Genomic DNA, 18,698 nt, shown 5'->3' with positions numbered 1-18,698 from the left:
AAAAGTATTGGAATGACCACTATTTTATTCTCTAGGGTGTTAGAAAAAATATATATATAATGTTTGGGGGTTTTAAGTAATTTTCTAGCAGAAAAAACTGTTTTAGTCTTGCAAACACCAAATCTGAAAAACACCTAAGGTCTGGAAGTGGTTAAGATAAAAAAAACTTCTGGGTGCAGGAGCCCTCCTAATACTTACCTGAGTCCATCTCGATCAAGCGATGTTGTAGGAGAGTCTCGGCTCTCCCTCCTCATTGGCTGAGACAGCAGCGTGGTGCCATTGGCTCCCACTACTGTCAATCAAAGTCAGTAAGCCAATAAAGAGAGGGGGTGGGGCCAAACCGTGGCGCCGTGTCTAAATGGACACACAGAGCGGCAACTCTGCTCGGGTGCCACCATAGCAAGCTGTTAGCTGTGGGGTCACTCATCAGGGGGGAAGGCCCAGGAGCGCTGACGAGGTATCCCAGAAGAGAAGGATCAGTGCTGCTCTGTGCACAACCTTTACACAGAGCAGGTAAGTATAACGTTTGTTACTATTTGAATGAAAAAACCTACATAACAAACATGCTTACCTGCTTTGTGTAATGGTTTTGCACAGAGCAGCCCCGAGCCTCCTCTTCTGGGGTCCCCAACCAGAGCTCCTCCCCCTAGACCAGTGCCCTCAATAACAAGCCAATTGCTATAGGGTGGGTGCTTGCTGCTGAGCCCTGCACATAGAGCTGTGCTTGGCCCCACCCTTCGCTCTCTCTTCTTTGGCTCACTGGATGTGATTCACTTGAGCCAATGAGGAGAAGGAGTCTGTGCACATTGCTGGATCAAGAGGGAGCTCAGGTGAGTATTAGAGAGGGCCTGTGGAGTTGCACAGGTTTTTTACCTTCATAATATACCGCTATGGGAGGCTGTTCTGTGCAGAATCACCCATATATATATATAATAAGCAGAGGCCCTAGAGAAAAAAAGGGGGGGTGTTGAATTTTTTTATGTCACATGGTATTTATATATACGTAATTCTGCAGCTACGCCAGAGGGGGCGCACACGCGCCGCTTCTGCTGTGATTACTCACACCAGAAGCTGATCAGCAGGTGCTAGCAAATGGACGTCCGCTAGCACCCACCGCACTTAATGAAGCTCTGCCTATGTAAACAAGGCAGAGTTCCGTTCTGACAGCGAGGATGTGATAGATTTTCTCTCCCTGTAAAGCAGGGAGTAAAAGCTATTACATCCTTTAGTGAAAGCAGCACACATAGTACACAAAAACACTGGCTAGGCACACATTTAACCCTTTGATCGTCCTAGAGTTAATGTCAATGTCAGATTGTCCACCGCAATATCGCAGTCCTGCTATAAACCGCTGATCACTGCCATTACTAGTCTAAAAAAATTAAAATTCCAGTATATGTCCCATGGTTTGTAGACACTATGGCCCAGATTCTCAAAGGGCTTACGACGGCGCAACGCCATTTGCGCCGTCGTAAGTCCTAATCTGGGCCGTCGTATCTATGCGCCTGATTCATAGAATCAGTTACGCATAGATATCCATTAGATCCGACAGGCGTAAGGCTCTTACGCTGTCGGATCTTAAATGCAATTTTTTTTTCCGCCGCTAGGTGTCGCCGACGTCGTTTTCCCGATCGAGTATGCAAATTAGCAAAATACGCGAATTCCCGAACGTACGCCCGACCGACGCAGTGAAGTTACGACGTTTACGTAAGATTTGCGACGCGTAAAGTTGCCCCTGGGTATATGAGGCCCAGTCAATGTTAAGTATGGCCGTCGTTCCCGCGTCGAAATTTGAAAATTTACGTCGTTTGCGTAAGTCGTCCGTGAATGGCGCTGGATGCCATTTACGTTAACGTCGAAACCAATGACGTCCTTGCAACGTCATTTAGTGCAATGCACGTCGGGAAATTTTAGGGACGGAGCATGCGCCGGAGGATTTACACTACGCCGCCGCAACTTTACAGGCAAATGCTTTGTGAATCAAGCACTTGCCCGTAAAACTTGCGGCGGCGTAACGTATCCCATCTACGAGAATCTGGGCCTATAACTTTTGCGCAAAACAATAAATATACGCTTATTGGGATTTTTTTAACCAAAAATATGTAACAGAATACATATTGGCCTAAATTTATGAAGAGATTTGATTTATTTTTATTTTTTTATCATATATGTTTTATATCGGTCTTTTTTGTTTATAGTGCAAATAATAAAAACTGCAGAGGTGATCAAATACCACCAAAAGAAAGTTGTAGTTGTGCACACGTGCTCAGCATCATATCCAGAGGTTGTCTTTGGGAAATAGACGTATAAGTGCTGCCAGCATTGCTGCAGAGGTTGAAGGGGTGGGGGAGGGGTCAGCCTGTCAGTGCTCAGACCATACGCTGCACACCGCATCAAATTGGTCTGCATGGCTGTTGTCACAGAAGGAAGCCTCTTCTAAAGATGATGAATAAGAAAACCCGAAAACAGTTTGCTGAAGACAAGCAGACTAAAGACATGGGCCCAGATTCTCAACCGAGATACGACGGTGTATCTCCAGATACGCCGTCGTATCTCTGCGACTGATTCATAGAATCAGTTACGCATAGATATCCATTAGATCCGACAGGCGTAAGGCTCTTACGCTGTCGGATCTTAAATGCAATTTTTTTTTCCGCCGCTAGGTGTCGCCGACGTCGTTTTCCCGATCGAGTATGCAAATTAGCAAAATACGCGAATTCCCGAACGTACGCCCGACCGACGCAGTGAAGTTACGACGTTTACGTAAGATTTGCGACGCGTAAAGTTGCCCCTGGGTATATGAGGCCCAGTCAATGTTAAGTATTAAAAAAAGAGAAGATTGTTGCGCAGACCCAGCATAAAGTGCAAAAAATAAAATAAAAAATGAAAAATAAATAAATAAATACCAGCCGCGTCTTAAGTGTGCCATACAGCACAGACAAGCATAATGAGAAAAAAGAAGTCGCGCTAGTTCAAAAATAAAAAATCTAAAAATAGTGAAAATCCTGTGACTAGTTAAACCAAATAGTTAAATATATGGTGATAAGCACCATCCATGAAAAAGTGCAATTAACATATAACCACTAAGCGACACAAATATATCTAAATCAATACAACATATTGACAGTCCAAGTGAGCCAAAAGGTTAAAGTAGTCCGCAGGTGTGTGATGAAAAAGAATCTTCCGACTAACAGTGATATCAACCACGCTGTGTTTTAGACCAACAGGAGACCTCCACCACAGATAGTACTGACTCTTACCAGAATTCAGTAAAAATTAGGCATGAATATCAAATCCAGCAGCAACATACAGGGTAATCTTCAACCAGCAGTATCCATAAATGAATATTCACCAATAGAATCCAGGCTCCATAAATGCAAAGGAAACACCAAGAGAGGAATATAGTGTAATACTGCGCTGGTTTATTGTAGCATAAAAAGAGCCAAATGCTTACTTACATCTCCAAAGAAAGAAATAGGCATCAAGCGGACATAAAATCAGGTACAAGGTAAAAAAACACACAGCCGGCCGGACTGTGTATAGGCGTGCGTCCGGATATCCGGATCCTTACACCTGGTAAACGCGGCAACGTCAGAGCGTCTCCTCCCGACGTTTCGTCACAATGGGGACGTGTTCACGGGGTAAGGAGACGCCCCAACCTGCCGCACATATAACAGATACAGGGGCGGAGCCAACCAGGGAGCAGATCTGGTCACGATCGTTAATCCTCCATTTTGACTCCTGGAAACCCGCAGTTCCTGCTGATGCAGACCACTGCCAAAGTAAGGGAAAAAAAATTATATATACAATATTACCTCCCTCCCCAAGGGGAAAAAAGAGAGGAAGGAATTACTTTTAAAACCTTCCATTGGGACTCACAGTATTAAAACCGGAGGGCCAAGGGAAGTGAACCAATACAAAAAAGAGAAATGTATAGTCCTCATATGACTGAGGTCAACGGACAATGCTGCTAGCATATTAATCCCTGTCATACCGGACTTTTATAACAAAATAAAAACTTATGGAGGTACGATCACCAGAGTCCGCCCCTGGTCGTCTGTATCCCCTATGTACATAAAACACATATAAGATTACTGCAGTAAGCAATCCAGCTAAATAAAATCAACAACATGTGTAAAAGAAACAGAATTGACTGTCTATGTTTACACTAAATAAAAAACTTAAAAAAATTTTATAAATGACATAAAAATGTATCACATAAGTTAATGAAACATACATAATGTACAACATCACATTAACACCCATATTTAAGAGTCTCTCGTTTAAAAAAGGAATTCAACATACTATATCAACATTAAGGACTAGTAAATAAATCCGTAAAAAACGCGACTTTCATATTTGGTATAACCCTCCATAACGGAAATATACGTGAACAGATCTCAATCACATAAATCCTAAAGACTATGAGTTATCCAAAAAACAATTCAAGTCTACCTCGATATTTAAGCCGTGAGGCGAGTAACATTTAATCTTATGTATCCAGGACATCTCAGTCCTAGATATAGATCTAACCAAGTCGCTCCCCCTCCAATGGGCGGTAAACTTGTCAATCCCAAGGAATATAGTGTCCTTGGGATTACATGCATGGGCAGTGAGGTAATGCTTGGATACGGAATGCTCCGTGAACCCACTCCTAATATTCCCAATGTGCTCATTAAGTCGCACATGTAGCGGGCGTTTAGTCCTTCCTACATATTGTAAACCGCACGGACATATTATTAGGTAAATAACTCCAAATGTAGAGCACGTGATGAAGGGCTTAATCACAAAACTCCTACCATTGCTACTGGAGCTAAATTCCACTGTCCTTTTCTTAGTGCGGTTATTTAAACTGCAGCTCTGACAGCGGCCACATTTATAGAAACCCGTCAGACCTGCCAAAAACATCGAGGGTATTTTCGGGGGATTCATTATATTGCCAGCCACCTTGTCTCTTAAAGAAGGGAGACCCCTAAAGACCATCTGCGGCCTCTCTGGCAGTAGACCTCCTAAAACGTTATCACTTTTGAGGATGTGCCAGTGTTTTGACATTATATGCTTAATCCCCCCATGTTGACAGGAAAAATCCGTGATGAAAGGGCATTTAAATTTGTCAGACTTGTTACGAGGCTTATCCTCGAGTAAAGGGCCCCTGTCTAATTGTGTCACATGTTCCAGAGCACTGGACAAATCTTCCGACTTGTATCCCTTTGCTAAAAAGCGATGTGTTAACACATCTGCCTGTTGAGCAAACGATGTCTGTTTGGTGCAGTTCCTCTTAATGCGTAAATATTGGCTCTTTGGAATGGAGTCAAGCCAGGGAGCATAATGGCAGCTGTCCCTAGAAATGTACGCATTTCTGTCTGTTGACTTGAAATGGGTAATTGTCTGAAAGTATTCCCCCTCCACCGAGATCACCAAATCCAAAAAATTGACTTGCACCTGGCTAGCCTCATAGCTCAGCGAGATGCCCCGATCATTTACATTTAGAGCAGTCATGAAATGGGTCAAGTCATCTTTAGTGCCATTCCACAGGAGGAGGATGTCGTCGATATACCTGGCCCACAATAGTATTTGTGGCCTGGATGGGACACAGACGACATCCTCCTCCCATAGTGCCATGAAGAGATTGGCAAGGCTCGGAGCGTATTTAGCCCCCATCGCTACACCGCGATTTTGTTTGTAGAATTTGCCATCATGCCAGAAAAAATTATGCGTTGCCGCAAATTCGAGGAGTTCCATAATAAAAGATATCTGTGTTTTCTCCAAATTACTGTCCCTATTTAAATAATGTGAAACTGCGTGTAAACCTAGATCATGTGGTATTATCGTGTACAATGAAGCAACATCACATGTTACTAGCCATACGCCTGGAGGTGGTTTAATCCCAGATACAATATTAATTACCTCTTTGGTGTCTTTGATAAATGATGGTATCATTTTTACCAGCGGTTGAAGGAAAAAGTCTATATACTTACCCACCCGGGACGTAACCGAATCTATCCCACTTATAATGGGACGTCCCGGGGGGCAAGTAAGACTCTTATGTACCTTCGGCAAATAATATATAATCGGCGTTCGCGGAGCTTTGGGGACCAAAAAATCTCTTTCTTTTTCATTAAGAATTTTGTTCCGGAAGCCTCTCTTCACTAATTTTGTCAGAATTTTCTTGTATTTACTGCCTGGATCGAGGAGAAGTGGAACATAAGTTTCCTCATCCCCTAGAATCCGCTGCATTTCCTGCATGTAGTCGGTTTTGTTAAGAACCACAATCCCACCGCCCTTATCCGCCGGGCGAATAACCACATTTTTATTGTGGCATAGGGATTCTATCCCCTTTTGGATGTCCTGTTTGCATCGAACCTGCTTCACTTGCATATCATCAAGGTCTCTCAGGGTAAGGTCTCTAAATACCTTGAGAGCAGCTGGAAGATGACCCGGAGGGTTCCAAACGGAAGCATTAGACAATCCTGAATGTATTATATTCGAGGTGGACAATGCGGATTGATTAAAAGGGTTAGAAGCACAATATCTCTGGATATTGAGCTTTCTAATGTATTTGTGTATATCCATATACACCTTAAATTTGTTAATATTGGCGGGAGGGACATATTTAAGTCCTTTATCCAAAACTGTTATCTCTGAGGGGCTTAGGATGTGAGAGCTCAGATTAAAGATGCCTTCCCCTTTCACAGTCTCGACCTCTTTGGGCTTCCTGTTCCTCCCCCCTCTGATTCCTCTTTTCTTTCTGCGGTTCTTTTGGTACCTTGGTTGGCCCGGGGAAAACCCCATTGTGGGCGGTTAAGGCCATTGTTCACATTAGGAACATTAGACCCTCCATATCCGAGTTCATAGGTCCCAGGTTGGAGGGATCCATTTTGTCCCTGGGGAGGGCCATAAGCACCTTCCCCCAAGTCCAGTGTATCTTCCAAGGGAAGAAAGGGGTTATGGGTTAGTATGTTAAACTCTGGTTGTAAACTTTCAGCAAAGTGAACTACCTCCTGGATTCCTGAGGTTGGAGGAGGGCCAAAATATTGCCCTCCATAGGCTTGACTGCCTTTATGGCCTCCAAACTGATGCTGATAGCCAGTATTATACTGGGGGGCAAAAGGGGGTGGTGGTCCCTGAGTGCCTCTTCCCCTTGGTGTAGGGGTACCAGATGGATAGACAGAGCCCCACTGGTAAGTGGGTGGGCAAATCGTGGAAGTCGGTCGTGCTCTTTGGGTAAAAGCACCTCTACCTCTATTAGCAGCTGGTGCAGCAGAGAACTTTTTAGGTTTCTTATAGCCCTTTGGGGTGCCTCCCTTTGCGGAATGATTTTGAAGTCCTTTAAGGACATGGGATGGTGGAGGAAGAGAGTACATAACCTCAGTTTGACTTGAGGTAGGTTGTAACGGTACCTCCATCTGGGGATTGTTCAGGGCATTGGCTTCCGCTAGCAGTTTCTTTTGCCAGTCGAAAACCACGTTGCCCTGATAGTCAACCAGATCTCTATTGAATTTTTTCTTTTTTTTGATTTTTTGTTCCCTCTCTTCTTTTTCCAAGATTTTTTGAAGGGTTTGAGACCTTTCGCCATACTCTGGACTGGCCATAAAGGGAACCAAATTATCTTTTAAAAGAATAATTTCTGCATCTAATCTTTTCAGTTTAGTAGCTTTACGTTCACCTAAAAACTGCAAAAGACTAAGACCTGCCTCATTGAAATATTTGAACCACCCCACAAGGTCTGTATCACCTTTCTGGGGCTGTATCTCCCATCTGAGGCTCCTGGGAACCATCTGTTGTTTGATGTAAGTCTCCAAGAAGGCGATATCCCATTGGGTATGCAGTTCTGACACTGTGAGATTCTTGAGCCTCATAAAGAGGCCACCTAAATCCCCATCCCCCTCTTTGAAGACTTCAAATACACCATCAGTATTGACTACTCTCTTGGCGCGAAAATCAAAAAAGTCCATGACAAAAAACTATTTAAAGTGTAAGCACCAAAAAAAGGAAAAGAAAAAATTCTAAACTAATTAGTGCTCACAGAATACTAAATATTCTAGGGTCGCTGCAACAAATGTATAAACAGCAATAAAAAAAGAGAAGATTGTTGCGCAGACCCAGCATAAAGTGCAAAAAATAAAATAAAAAATGAAAAATAAATAAATAAATACCAGCCGCGTCTTAAGTGTGCCATACAGCACAGACAAGCATAATGAGAAAAAAGAAGTCGCGCTAGTTCAAAAATAAAAAATCTAAAAATAGTGAAAATCCTGTGACTAGTTAAACCAAATAGTTAAATATATGGTGATAAGCACCATCCATGAAAAAGTGCAATTAACATATAACCACTAAGCGACACAAATATATCTAAATCAATACAACATATTGACAGTCCAAGTGAGCCAAAAGGTTAAAGTAGTCCGCAGGTGTGTGATGAAAAAGAATCTTCCGACTAACAGTGATATCAACCACGCTGTGTTTTAGACCAACAGGAGACCTCCACCACAGATAGTACTGACTCTTACCAGAATTCAGTAAAAATTAGGCATGAATATCAAATCCAGCAGCAACATACAGGGTAATCTTCAACCAGCAGTATCCATAAATGAATATTCACCAATAGAATCCAGGCTCCATAAATGCAAAGGAAACACCAAGAGAGGAATATAGTGTAATACTGCGCTGGTTTATTGTAGCATAAAAAGAGCCAAATGCTTACTTACATCTCCAAAGAAAGAAATAGGCATCAAGCGGACATAAAATCAGGTACAAGGTAAAAAAACACACAGCCGGCCGGACTGTGTATAGGCGTGCGTCCGGATATCCGGATCCTTACACCTGGTAAACGCGGCAACGTCAGAGCGTCTCCTCCCGACGTTTCGTCACAATGGGGACGTGTTCACGGGGTAAGGAGACGCCCCAACCTGCCGCACATATAACAGATACAGGGGCGGAGCCAACCAGGGAGCAGATCTGGTCACGATCGTTAATCCTCCATTTTGACTCCTGGAAACCCGCAGTTCCTGCTGATGCAGACCACTGCCAAAGTAAGGGAAAAAAAATTATATATACAATATTACCTCCCTCCCCAAGGGGAAAAAAGAGAGGAAGGAATTACTTTTAAAACCTTCCATTGGGACTCACAGTATTAAAACCGGAGGGCCAAGGGAAGTGAACCAGAAATTATTCTTTTAAAAGATAATTTGGTTCCCTTTATGGCCAGTCCAGAGTATGGCGAAAGGTCTCAAACCCTTCAAAAAATCTTGGAAAAAGAAGAGAGGGAACAAAAAATCAAAAAAAAGAAAAAATTCAATAGAGATCTGGTTGACTATCAGGGCAACGTGGTTTTCGACTGGCAAAAGAAACTGCTAGCGGAAGCCAATGCCCTGAACAATCCCCAGATGGAGGTACCGTTACAACCTACCTCAAGTCAAACTGAGGTTATGTACTCTCTTCCTCCACCATCCCATGTCCTTAAAGGACTTCAAAATCATTCCGCAAAGGGAGGCACCCCAAAGGGCTATAAGAAACCTAAAAAGTTCTCTGCTGCACCAGCTGCTAATAGAGGTAGAGGTGCTTTTACCCAAAGAGCACGACCGACTTCCACGATTTGCCCACCCACTTACCAGTGGGGCTCTGTCTATCCATCTGGTACCCCTACACCAAGGGGAAGAGGCACTCAGGGACCACCACCCCCTTTTGCCCCCCAGTATAATACTGGCTATCAGCATCAGTTTGGAGGCCATAAAGGCAGTCAAGCCTATGGAGGGCAATATTTTGGCCCTCCTCCAACCTCAGGAATCCAGGAGGTAGTTCACTTTGCTGAAAGTTTACAACCAGAGTTTAACATACTAACCCATAACCCCTTTCTTCCCTTGGAAGATACACTGGACTTGGGGGAAGGTGCTTATGGCCCTCCCCAGGGACAAAATGGATCCCTCCAACCTGGGACCTATGAACTCGGATATGGAGGGTCTAATGTTCCTAATGTGAACAATGGCCTTAACCGCCCACAATGGGGTTTTCCCCGGGCCAACCAAGGTACCAAAAGAACCGCAGAAAGAAAAGAGGAATCAGAGGGGGGAGGAACAGGAAGCCCAAAGAGGTCGAGACTGTGAAAGGGGAAGGCATCTTTAATCTGAGCTCTCACATCCTAAGCCCCTCAGAGATAACAGTTTTGGATAAAGGACTTAAATATGTCCCTCCCGCCAATATTAACAAATTTAAGGTGTATATGGATATACACAAATACATTAGAAAGCTCAATATCCAGAGATATTGTGCTTCTAACCCTTTTAATCAATCCGCATTGTCCACCTCGAATATAATACATTCAGGATTGTCTAATGCTTCCGTTTGGAACCCTCCGGGTCATCTTCCAGCTGCTCTCAAGGTATTTAGAGACCTTACCCTGAGAGACCTTGATGATATGCAAGTGAAGCAGGTTCGATGCAAACAGGACATCCAAAAGGGGATAGAATCCCTATGCCACAATAAAAATGTGGTTATTCGCCCGGCGGATAAGGGCGGTGGGATTGTGGTTCTTAACAAAACCGACTACATGCAGGAAATGCAGCGGATTCTAGGGGATGAGGAAACTTATGTTCCACTTCTCCTCGATCCAGGCAGTAAATACAAGAAAATTCTGACAAAATTAGTGAAGAGAGGCTTCCGGAACAAAATTCTTAATGAAAAAGAAAGAGATTTTTTGGTCCCCAAAGCTCCGCGAACGCCGATTATATATTATTTGCCGAAGGTACATAAGAGTCTTACTTGCCCCCCGGGACGTCCCATTATAAGTGGGATAGATTCGGTTACGTCCCGGGTGGGTAAGTATATAGACTTTTTCCTTCAACCGCTGGTAAAAATGATACCATCATTTATCAAAGACACCAAAGAGGTAATTAATATTGTATCTGGGATTAAACCACCTCCAGGCGTATGGCTAGTAACATGTGATGTTGCTTCATTGTACACGATAATACCACATGATCTAGGTTTACACGCAGTTTCACATTATTTAAATAGGGACAGTAATTTGGAGAAAACACAGATATCTTTTATTATGGAACTCCTCGAATTTGCGGCAACGCATAATTTTTTCTGGCATGATGGCAAATTCTACAAACAAAATCGCGGTGTAGCGATGGGGGCTAAATACGCTCCGAGCCTTGCCAATCTCTTCATGGCACTATGGGAGGAGGATGTCGTCTGTGTCCCATCCAGGCCACAAATACTATTGTGGGCCAGGTATATCGACGACATCCTCCTCCTGTGGAATGGCACTAAAGATGACTTGACCCATTTCATGACTGCTCTAAATGTAAATGATCGGGGCATCTCGCTGAGCTATGAGGCTAGCCAGGTGCAAGTCAATTTTTTGGATTTGGTGATCTCGGTGGAGGGGGAATACTTTCAGACAATTACCCATTTCAAGTCAACAGACAGAAATGCGTACATTTCTAGGGACAGCTGCCATTATGCTCCCTGGCTTGACTCCATTCCAAAGAGCCAATATTTACGCATTAAGAGGAACTGCACCAAACAGACATCGTTTGCTCAACAGGCAGATGTGTTAACACATCGCTTTTTAGCAAAGGGATACAAGTCGGAAGATTTGTCCAGTGCTCTGGAACATGTGACACAATTAGACAGGGGCCCTTTACTCGAGGATAAGCCTCGTAACAAGTCTGACAAATTTAAATGCCCTTTCATCACGGATTTTTCCTGTCAACATGGGGGGATTAAGCATATAATGTCAAAACACTGGCACATCCTCAAAAGTGATAACGTTTTAGGAGGTCTACTGCCAGAGAGGCCGCAGATGGTCTTTAGGGGTCTCCCTTCTTTAAGAGACAAGGTGGCTGGCAATATAATGAATCCCCCGAAAATACCCTCGATGTTTTTGGCAGGTCTGACGGGTTTCTATAAATGTGGCCGCTGTCAGAGCTGCAGTTTAAATAACCGCACTAAGAAAAGGACAGTGGAATTTAGCTCCAGTAGCAATGGTAGGAGTTTTGTGATTAAGCCCTTCATCACGTGCTCTACATTTGGAGTTATTTACCTAATAATATGTCCGTGCGGTTTACAATATGTAGGAAGGACTAAACGCCCGCTACATGTGCGACTTAATGAGCACATTGGGAATATTAGGAGTGGGTTCACGGAGCATTCCGTATCCAAGCATTACCTCACTGCCCATGCATGTAATCCCAAGGACACTATATTCCTTGGGATTGACAAGTTTACCGCCCATTGGAGGGGGAGCGACTTGGTTAGATCTATATCTAGGACTGAGATGTCCTGGATACATAAGATTAAATGTTACTCGCCTCACGGCTTAAATATCGAGGTAGACTTGAATTGTTTTTTGGATAACTCATAGTCTTTAGGATTTATGTGATTGAGATCTGTTCACGTATATTTCCGTTATGGAGGGTTATACCAAATATGAAAGTCGCGTTTTTTACGGATTTATTTACTAGTCCTTAATGTTGATATAGTATGTTGAATTCCTTTTTTAAACGAGAGACTCTTAAATATGGGTGTTAATGTGATGTTGTACATTATGTATGTTTCATTAACTTATGTGATACATTTTTATGTCATTTATAAAATTTTTTTAAGTTTTTTATTTAGTGTAAACATAGACAGTCAATTCTGTTTCTTTTACACATGTTGTTGATTTTATTTAGCTGGATTGCTTACTGCAGTAATCTTATATGTGTTTTATGTACATAGGGGATACAGACGACCAGGGGCGGACTCTGGTGATCGTACCTCCATAAGTTTTTATTTTGTTATAAAAGTCCGGTATGACAGGGATTAATATGCTAGCAGCATTGTCCGTTGACCTCAGTCATATGAGGACTATACATTTCTCTTTTTTGTATTGGTTCACTTCCCTTGGCCCTCCGGTTTTAATACTGTGAGTCCCAATGGAAGGTTTTAAAAGTAATTCCTTCCTCTCTTTTTTCCCCTTGGGGAGGGAGGTAATATTGTATATATAATTTTTTTTCCCTTACTTTGGCAGTGGTCTGCATCAGCAGGAACTGCGGGTTTCCAGGAGTCAAAATGGAGGATTAACGATCGTGACCAGATCTGCTCCCTGGTTGGCTCCGCCCCTGTATCTGTTATATGTGCGGCAGGTTGGGGCGTCTCCTTACCCCGTGAACACGTCCCCATTGTGACGAAACGTCGGGAGGAGACGCTCTGACGTTGCCGCGTTTACCAGGTGTAAGGATCCGGATATCCGGACGCACGCCTATACACAGTCCGGCCGGCTGTGTGTTTTTTTACCTTGTACCTGATTTTATGTCCGCTTGATGCCTATTTCTTTCTTTGGAGATGTAAGTAAGCATTTGGCTCTTTTTATGCTACAATAAACCAGCGCAGTATTACACTATATTCCTCTCTTGGTGTTTCCTTTGCATTTATGGAGCCTGGATTCTATTGGTGAATATTCATTTATGGATACTGCTGGTTGAAGATTACCCTGTATGTTGCTGCTGGATTTGATATTCATGCCTAATTTTTACTGAATTCTGGTAAGAGTCAGTACTATCTGTGGTGGAGGTCTCCTGTTGGTCTAAAACACAGCGTGGTTGATATCACTGTTAGTCGGAAGATTCTTTTTCATCACACACCTGCGGACTACTTTAACCTTTTGGCTCACTTGGACTGTCAATATGTTGTATTGATTTAGATATATTTGTGTCGCTTAGTGGTTATATGTTAATTGCACTTTTTCATGGATGGTGCTTATCACCATATATTTAACTATTTGGTTTAACTAGTCACAGGATTTTCACTATTTTTAGATTTTTTATTTTTGAACTAGCGCGACTTCTTTTTTCTCATCAATGTTAAGTATGGCCGTCGTTCCCGCGTCGAAATTTGAAAATTTACGTCGTTTGCGTAAGTCGTCCGTGAATGGCGCTGGATGCCATTTACGTTAACGTCGAAACCAATGACGTCCTTGCAACGTCATTTAGTGCAATGCACGTCGGGAAATTTTAGGGACGGAGCATGCGCCGGAGGATTTACACTACGCCGCCGCAACTTTACAGGCAAATGCTTTGTGAATCAAGCACTTGCCCGTAAAACTTGCGGCGGCGTAACGTATCCCATCTACGAGAATCTGGGCCTATAACTTTTGCGCAAAACAATAAATATACGCTTATTGGGATTTTTTTAACCAAAAATATGTAACAGAATACATATTGGCCTAAATTTATGAAGAGATTTGATTTATTTTTATTTTTTTATCATATATGTTTTATATCGGTCTTTTTTGTTTATAGTGCAAATAATAAAAACTGCAGAGGTGATCAAATACCACCAAAAGAAAGTTGTAGTTGTGCACACGTGCTCAGCATCATATCCAGAGGTTGTCTTTGGGAAATAGACGTATAAGTGCTGCCAGCATTGCTGCAGAGGTTGAAGGGGTGGGGGAGGGGTCAGCCTGTCAGTGCTCAGACCATACGCTGCACACCGCATCAAATTGGTCTGCATGGCTGTTGTCACAGAAGGAAGCCTCTTCTAAAGATGATGAATAAGAAAACCCGAAAACAGTTTGCTGAAGACAAGCAGACTAAAGACATGGGCCCAGATTCTCAACCGAGATACGACGGTGTATCTCCAGATACGCCGTCGTATCTCTGCGACTGATTCTTAGAATCAGTTACGCATAGATATCCATTAGATCCGACAGGCGTAAGTCTCTTACGCCGTCGGATCTAAACTGCATTTTTTTTTCACAGCTAGGTGTCGCTTCCGTCGAATTCCGAGTCGAGTATGCAAATTAGCTAGATACGGGAATTCCCGAACGTACGCGCGGCCGACGCCGTAAAGTTACGACGTTTACGTTAGGCTTTTCCCGGCGTATAGTTGCCCCTGCTATATGAGGCGCAGCCAATGTTAAGTATGGCCGTCGTTCCCGCGTCGAAATTTGAAAAAGTTACGTCGTTTGCGTAACTCGTCCGTGAATGGGGCTGGACGTAATTTACGTCCACGTCAAAACCAATACGTCCTTGCGGCGTATTAGGAGCAATGCACACTGGGAGATTTCCACGGACGGCGCATGCGCCGTTCGTGAAAAACGTCAATCACGTCGGGTCAAAGTAGATTAACATAAAACACGCTCCGCCATTTACGCTACGCCGCCGCAACTTACGGAGCAAGTGCTTTGAGAATACAGCACTTGCCCGTGTAAGTTGCGGCGGCGTAACGTAAATCAGATACGTTACGTCGCCGCTAAGATACGCCAGTCTACGAGAATCTGGCCCATGGATTACTGGAACCGTGTCCTGTGGTCTGATGAGACCAAGATAAACGTATTTGGTGTCAGATGGTGTCAGGCGTGTGTGGCAACCAGATGAGGAGAACAAAGACAAGTGTGTCTTGCCTACAGTCATGCATGGTGGTGGGAGTGTCATGGTCTGGGGCTGCATGAGAGCTGCCGGCACTGGGGAGCTACAGATCATTGAGGGAACCATGAATGCCAACATGTACTGTGACATACTGAAGCAGAGCATGATCCCCTCCCTTCAGAGACTGGGCCGCAGGGCAGTATTCCAACATGATAATAACCCCAAACACACCTCCAAGATGACCTAAAGAAGCTGAGGGTAAAGGTGATGGACTGGCCAAGCATGTCTCCAGACCTAAACCCTATTAAGCATCTGTGGGACATCCTCAAATGGAAGGTGGAGGAGCGCAAGGTCTCCAACATCCACCAGCTCTGTGATGTCATCATGGAGGAGGGGGAAGAGGACTCCAGTGGCAACCTGTGAAGCTCTGGTGAACTCCATGCCCAAGAGGGTTAAGGCAGTGCTGGAAAACAATGGTGGCCACACAAAATATTGGCACTGTGGGCCCAATTTGGACATTTTCACTTAGGGGTGTACTCACTTTTGTTGCCAACGGTTTAGACATTAATGGCTGTGTGTTGAGTTATTTTGAGTAAATCTACACTGTTATACAAGCTGTACACTCACTACTTTACATTGTAGCAAAGTGTAATTTCTTCAGTGTTGTCACATGAAAAGACAGAATAAAATATTTACAAAGATGTGAGGGGTGTACTTACTTTTGTGAGATACTGTAAGAAAAAATCTGTCCATGAGGTTGGGGAGGAGACAGTGCTCTGACTCGTTGGCTTGTGTATAATTTTAGCTTGAACTTTTATTTCCCTTCTGCTGCCCAACCCAGTAGTAGCCTCACCTCAATAGTACTGTCTTTGTTGGAGCCCACAGATACGGGCAGCTTGGCGCTGAACACCGGCTCTCCATTCCCCCTCTCAATGGAAACATTCATATTGCTGGAGGAGCTGATGATCCTGACAATCCCGATGTGGTGAGCAGACTGAACACTGACTTTCAGCTGGGGGAGGCAATATAACATAACATAAGAATACATAACATAAGAATATAATATAACATAACAATATAACATAATATTTTGATAAATAATAAAACACAACAATTACATACAACAATATAGCCAAAACATGATAATATAACATACTATATACATAATAACATAACAATAAATAAAATATAACAATACACCAATAAAATAACTTATATAACATTGTGACGGTATTACAATGATATCCCCGTCAACGTTCCCTTCTTCCCATAACGAAAATCACCCCAATATTCCACGAGGAGGAATATTCCTGGAGTCGCCCAGAAAGCCACACATGAGACAAGCTTACTGCTGGAACAACACAGACTTTAATGGTTTTCTTCTCAGCTTTTTATACAGTCCAAGACATTGAAGCAACAATGAAATCTCCACCCCCCCTAATCACACACTAAGGCTAATTACTAAAACATTCTAGACAGGTCGGCACCGACTGATAATCATCATGTCTAATCACTGCACATTCCTTAAACAGCATAACAACAAACCCCCTTCACACCCTTGAGTTTCTTAGGCAGACGTTTCGTCTGCATCCAGTTTGACACCTAGTAACACCTCTGAGCATCACTAGGTTGTAGACAGCGTTGTCACACAATTAAAGGCCTTTCAAAAGCTAGCCTTATTTAACATATGAACAGTCTTTACAGAGATAGATGTCACACATGAAAACACCTGTTACCTGTAACCCACAGCATTAAGTTAGCAGGGAGAGAATTAGACTGAAGCATATATAGGCATATATAGGCAATTGCATCCTGGTCCAGTAGGGTTGACGGGTTCAGAGCTTTCAGTCCGAGGTTAACTCCGTTTGGCGTGACTGACCTCCCTTGGCAACTGCTTCCGACTTAGGTATGTCACCGGGTCGTCAGATCACACGCCGGTCAGTCCCCCAAGTCTTTGTGCGATCTGCAGAGTCACCAGAAGTCAGTGTGAAGACGGCGAATGGGTCTGTGCGCCGCCGTCTAGGTGTCCCGCTATGGGAGGGGCAGGTTATGGCTCTGAAGTGACAATCACAGGAGATTCATAAAGAAAAAGTTATATTTGTTGAAAGGCTGTAGCACTGGTGCTCGGAGTCCGGGGGGGGGGGGATCAGTGCCCCATAGGGTCAGCCACCCCCTGCTCCCTCCGCAGCCGCCGGTTCTCCTCTTTGAGCTTCTCCAGCTCCATCTCCAGTTCATGGAGCCTGGGGGGGGTCAGCCTGCTGTGACCTCAGGTGGTTGTTCTCCTCCTCCATGCGGCTTATGCACTCCTCCAGCTCTATGTACTCACGGATCAGCTCCTGCTTGCTCATGTCCTGCAGGCTCTCCACGTGGTCCTTCATCATCAGGAACTGGGTGGTGGTGTAAGGGGCCACCGGTGGGCCCTTGGCGAACATCTCGGCCCGCCTCTGGGATGCCCGCTGCGACTCCCTCTCCTCCAGTCGCTTCTTCTCCTCCCAGGTCAGCTTGTTATACGGCTTCCAGGACCTCTTCTTCTTGGAGGGTGACCGGCGGTGCCTCTTTCTGCCCAGCTCCCTCCAGGGCCCCTCCGGCTCATGGCTATCGCCCATGACCAGCTGACAATGGTGTTCCCTGTTGTCCGTAATAAAAGATTGTACCGTGAGGACTTCGTAAAGGGTGCCCAATGGTTCTTCCGGACCCAGCTCCTGGGGATCCCACGCCCAGTCTACACAATGGGCTGCTGCTGGTGGGCGGTATCCAGGTTGAGACCAATTTGACCTGGTGTTGTCATTCATGGGGCAATTCTGCTTGAAGTGACCCAGCTGTTTGCACCGGAAGCAGCGTTGTTCGTTGTCCTCCTGGCTTGGATAGCGAGGGCTAGATGTCACCGGTCTGTTAGGAGGTTGGTATCTAGCGGCTGGTGGGTGTGAGGGCGCCGTTGGTCGTGGAGGTTGTACCCGTGGTGTGACCTAGTTTGTCTTTTGAGTATCCGCATATTCATCCGCCAACTTCGCGGCCTCTGGTAGAGTCATGGGCCTGCGATCTCTCACCCAATCTTTGACATCCGTCTGGATGTGATTGTAAAATTGCTCCAGGAGCATTAGTTGCAAAATGTCCTCTGCGGTGGTGGCCTGGCTGCTGTTAACCCAGTTAGAGGCCGACAGGGATAACTGGCATGCCCATTCCGCGTAAGAGTCTTCCGTGGTTTTGCGTGAGTCCCTGAACTTCTGTCGGTGGGACTCTGGGGTTACTGCATAACGAGCCAGGAGCACTTCTTTAACCCTGGCGTAGCTATGGATATCCTGATCTGGCACGGTCCGGAAAGCATCAGAAGCTTTGCCTGAC

General features: G+C 44.3%; 1 protein-coding gene across 2 annotated transcripts in view; it reads right to left on the bottom strand.

The window, feature by feature from the left end:
• The window catches only part of LOC120933623 (phospholipid scramblase 3-like), a 70,419-nt gene that overhangs the window by 10,488 nt on the left and 41,233 nt on the right, over nt 1–18,698 (bottom strand). For both annotated transcript variants that reach the window (XM_040346929.1, XM_040346930.1), the window contains one exon: nt 16,210–16,368. In XM_040346929.1, the coding sequence (XP_040202863.1) occupies nt 16,210–16,368 (159 nt within the window). The remainder of the gene's footprint in view (nt 1–16,209; nt 16,369–18,698) is intronic.

Source organism: Rana temporaria, chromosome 3 (genome assembly GCF_905171775.1).
Source record: "Rana temporaria chromosome 3, aRanTem1.1, whole genome shotgun sequence".
Taxonomy (NCBI): Eukaryota; Metazoa; Chordata; class Amphibia; order Anura; family Ranidae; genus Rana; species Rana temporaria.
This window is presented reverse-complemented; position numbering and strand designations above follow the sequence as displayed.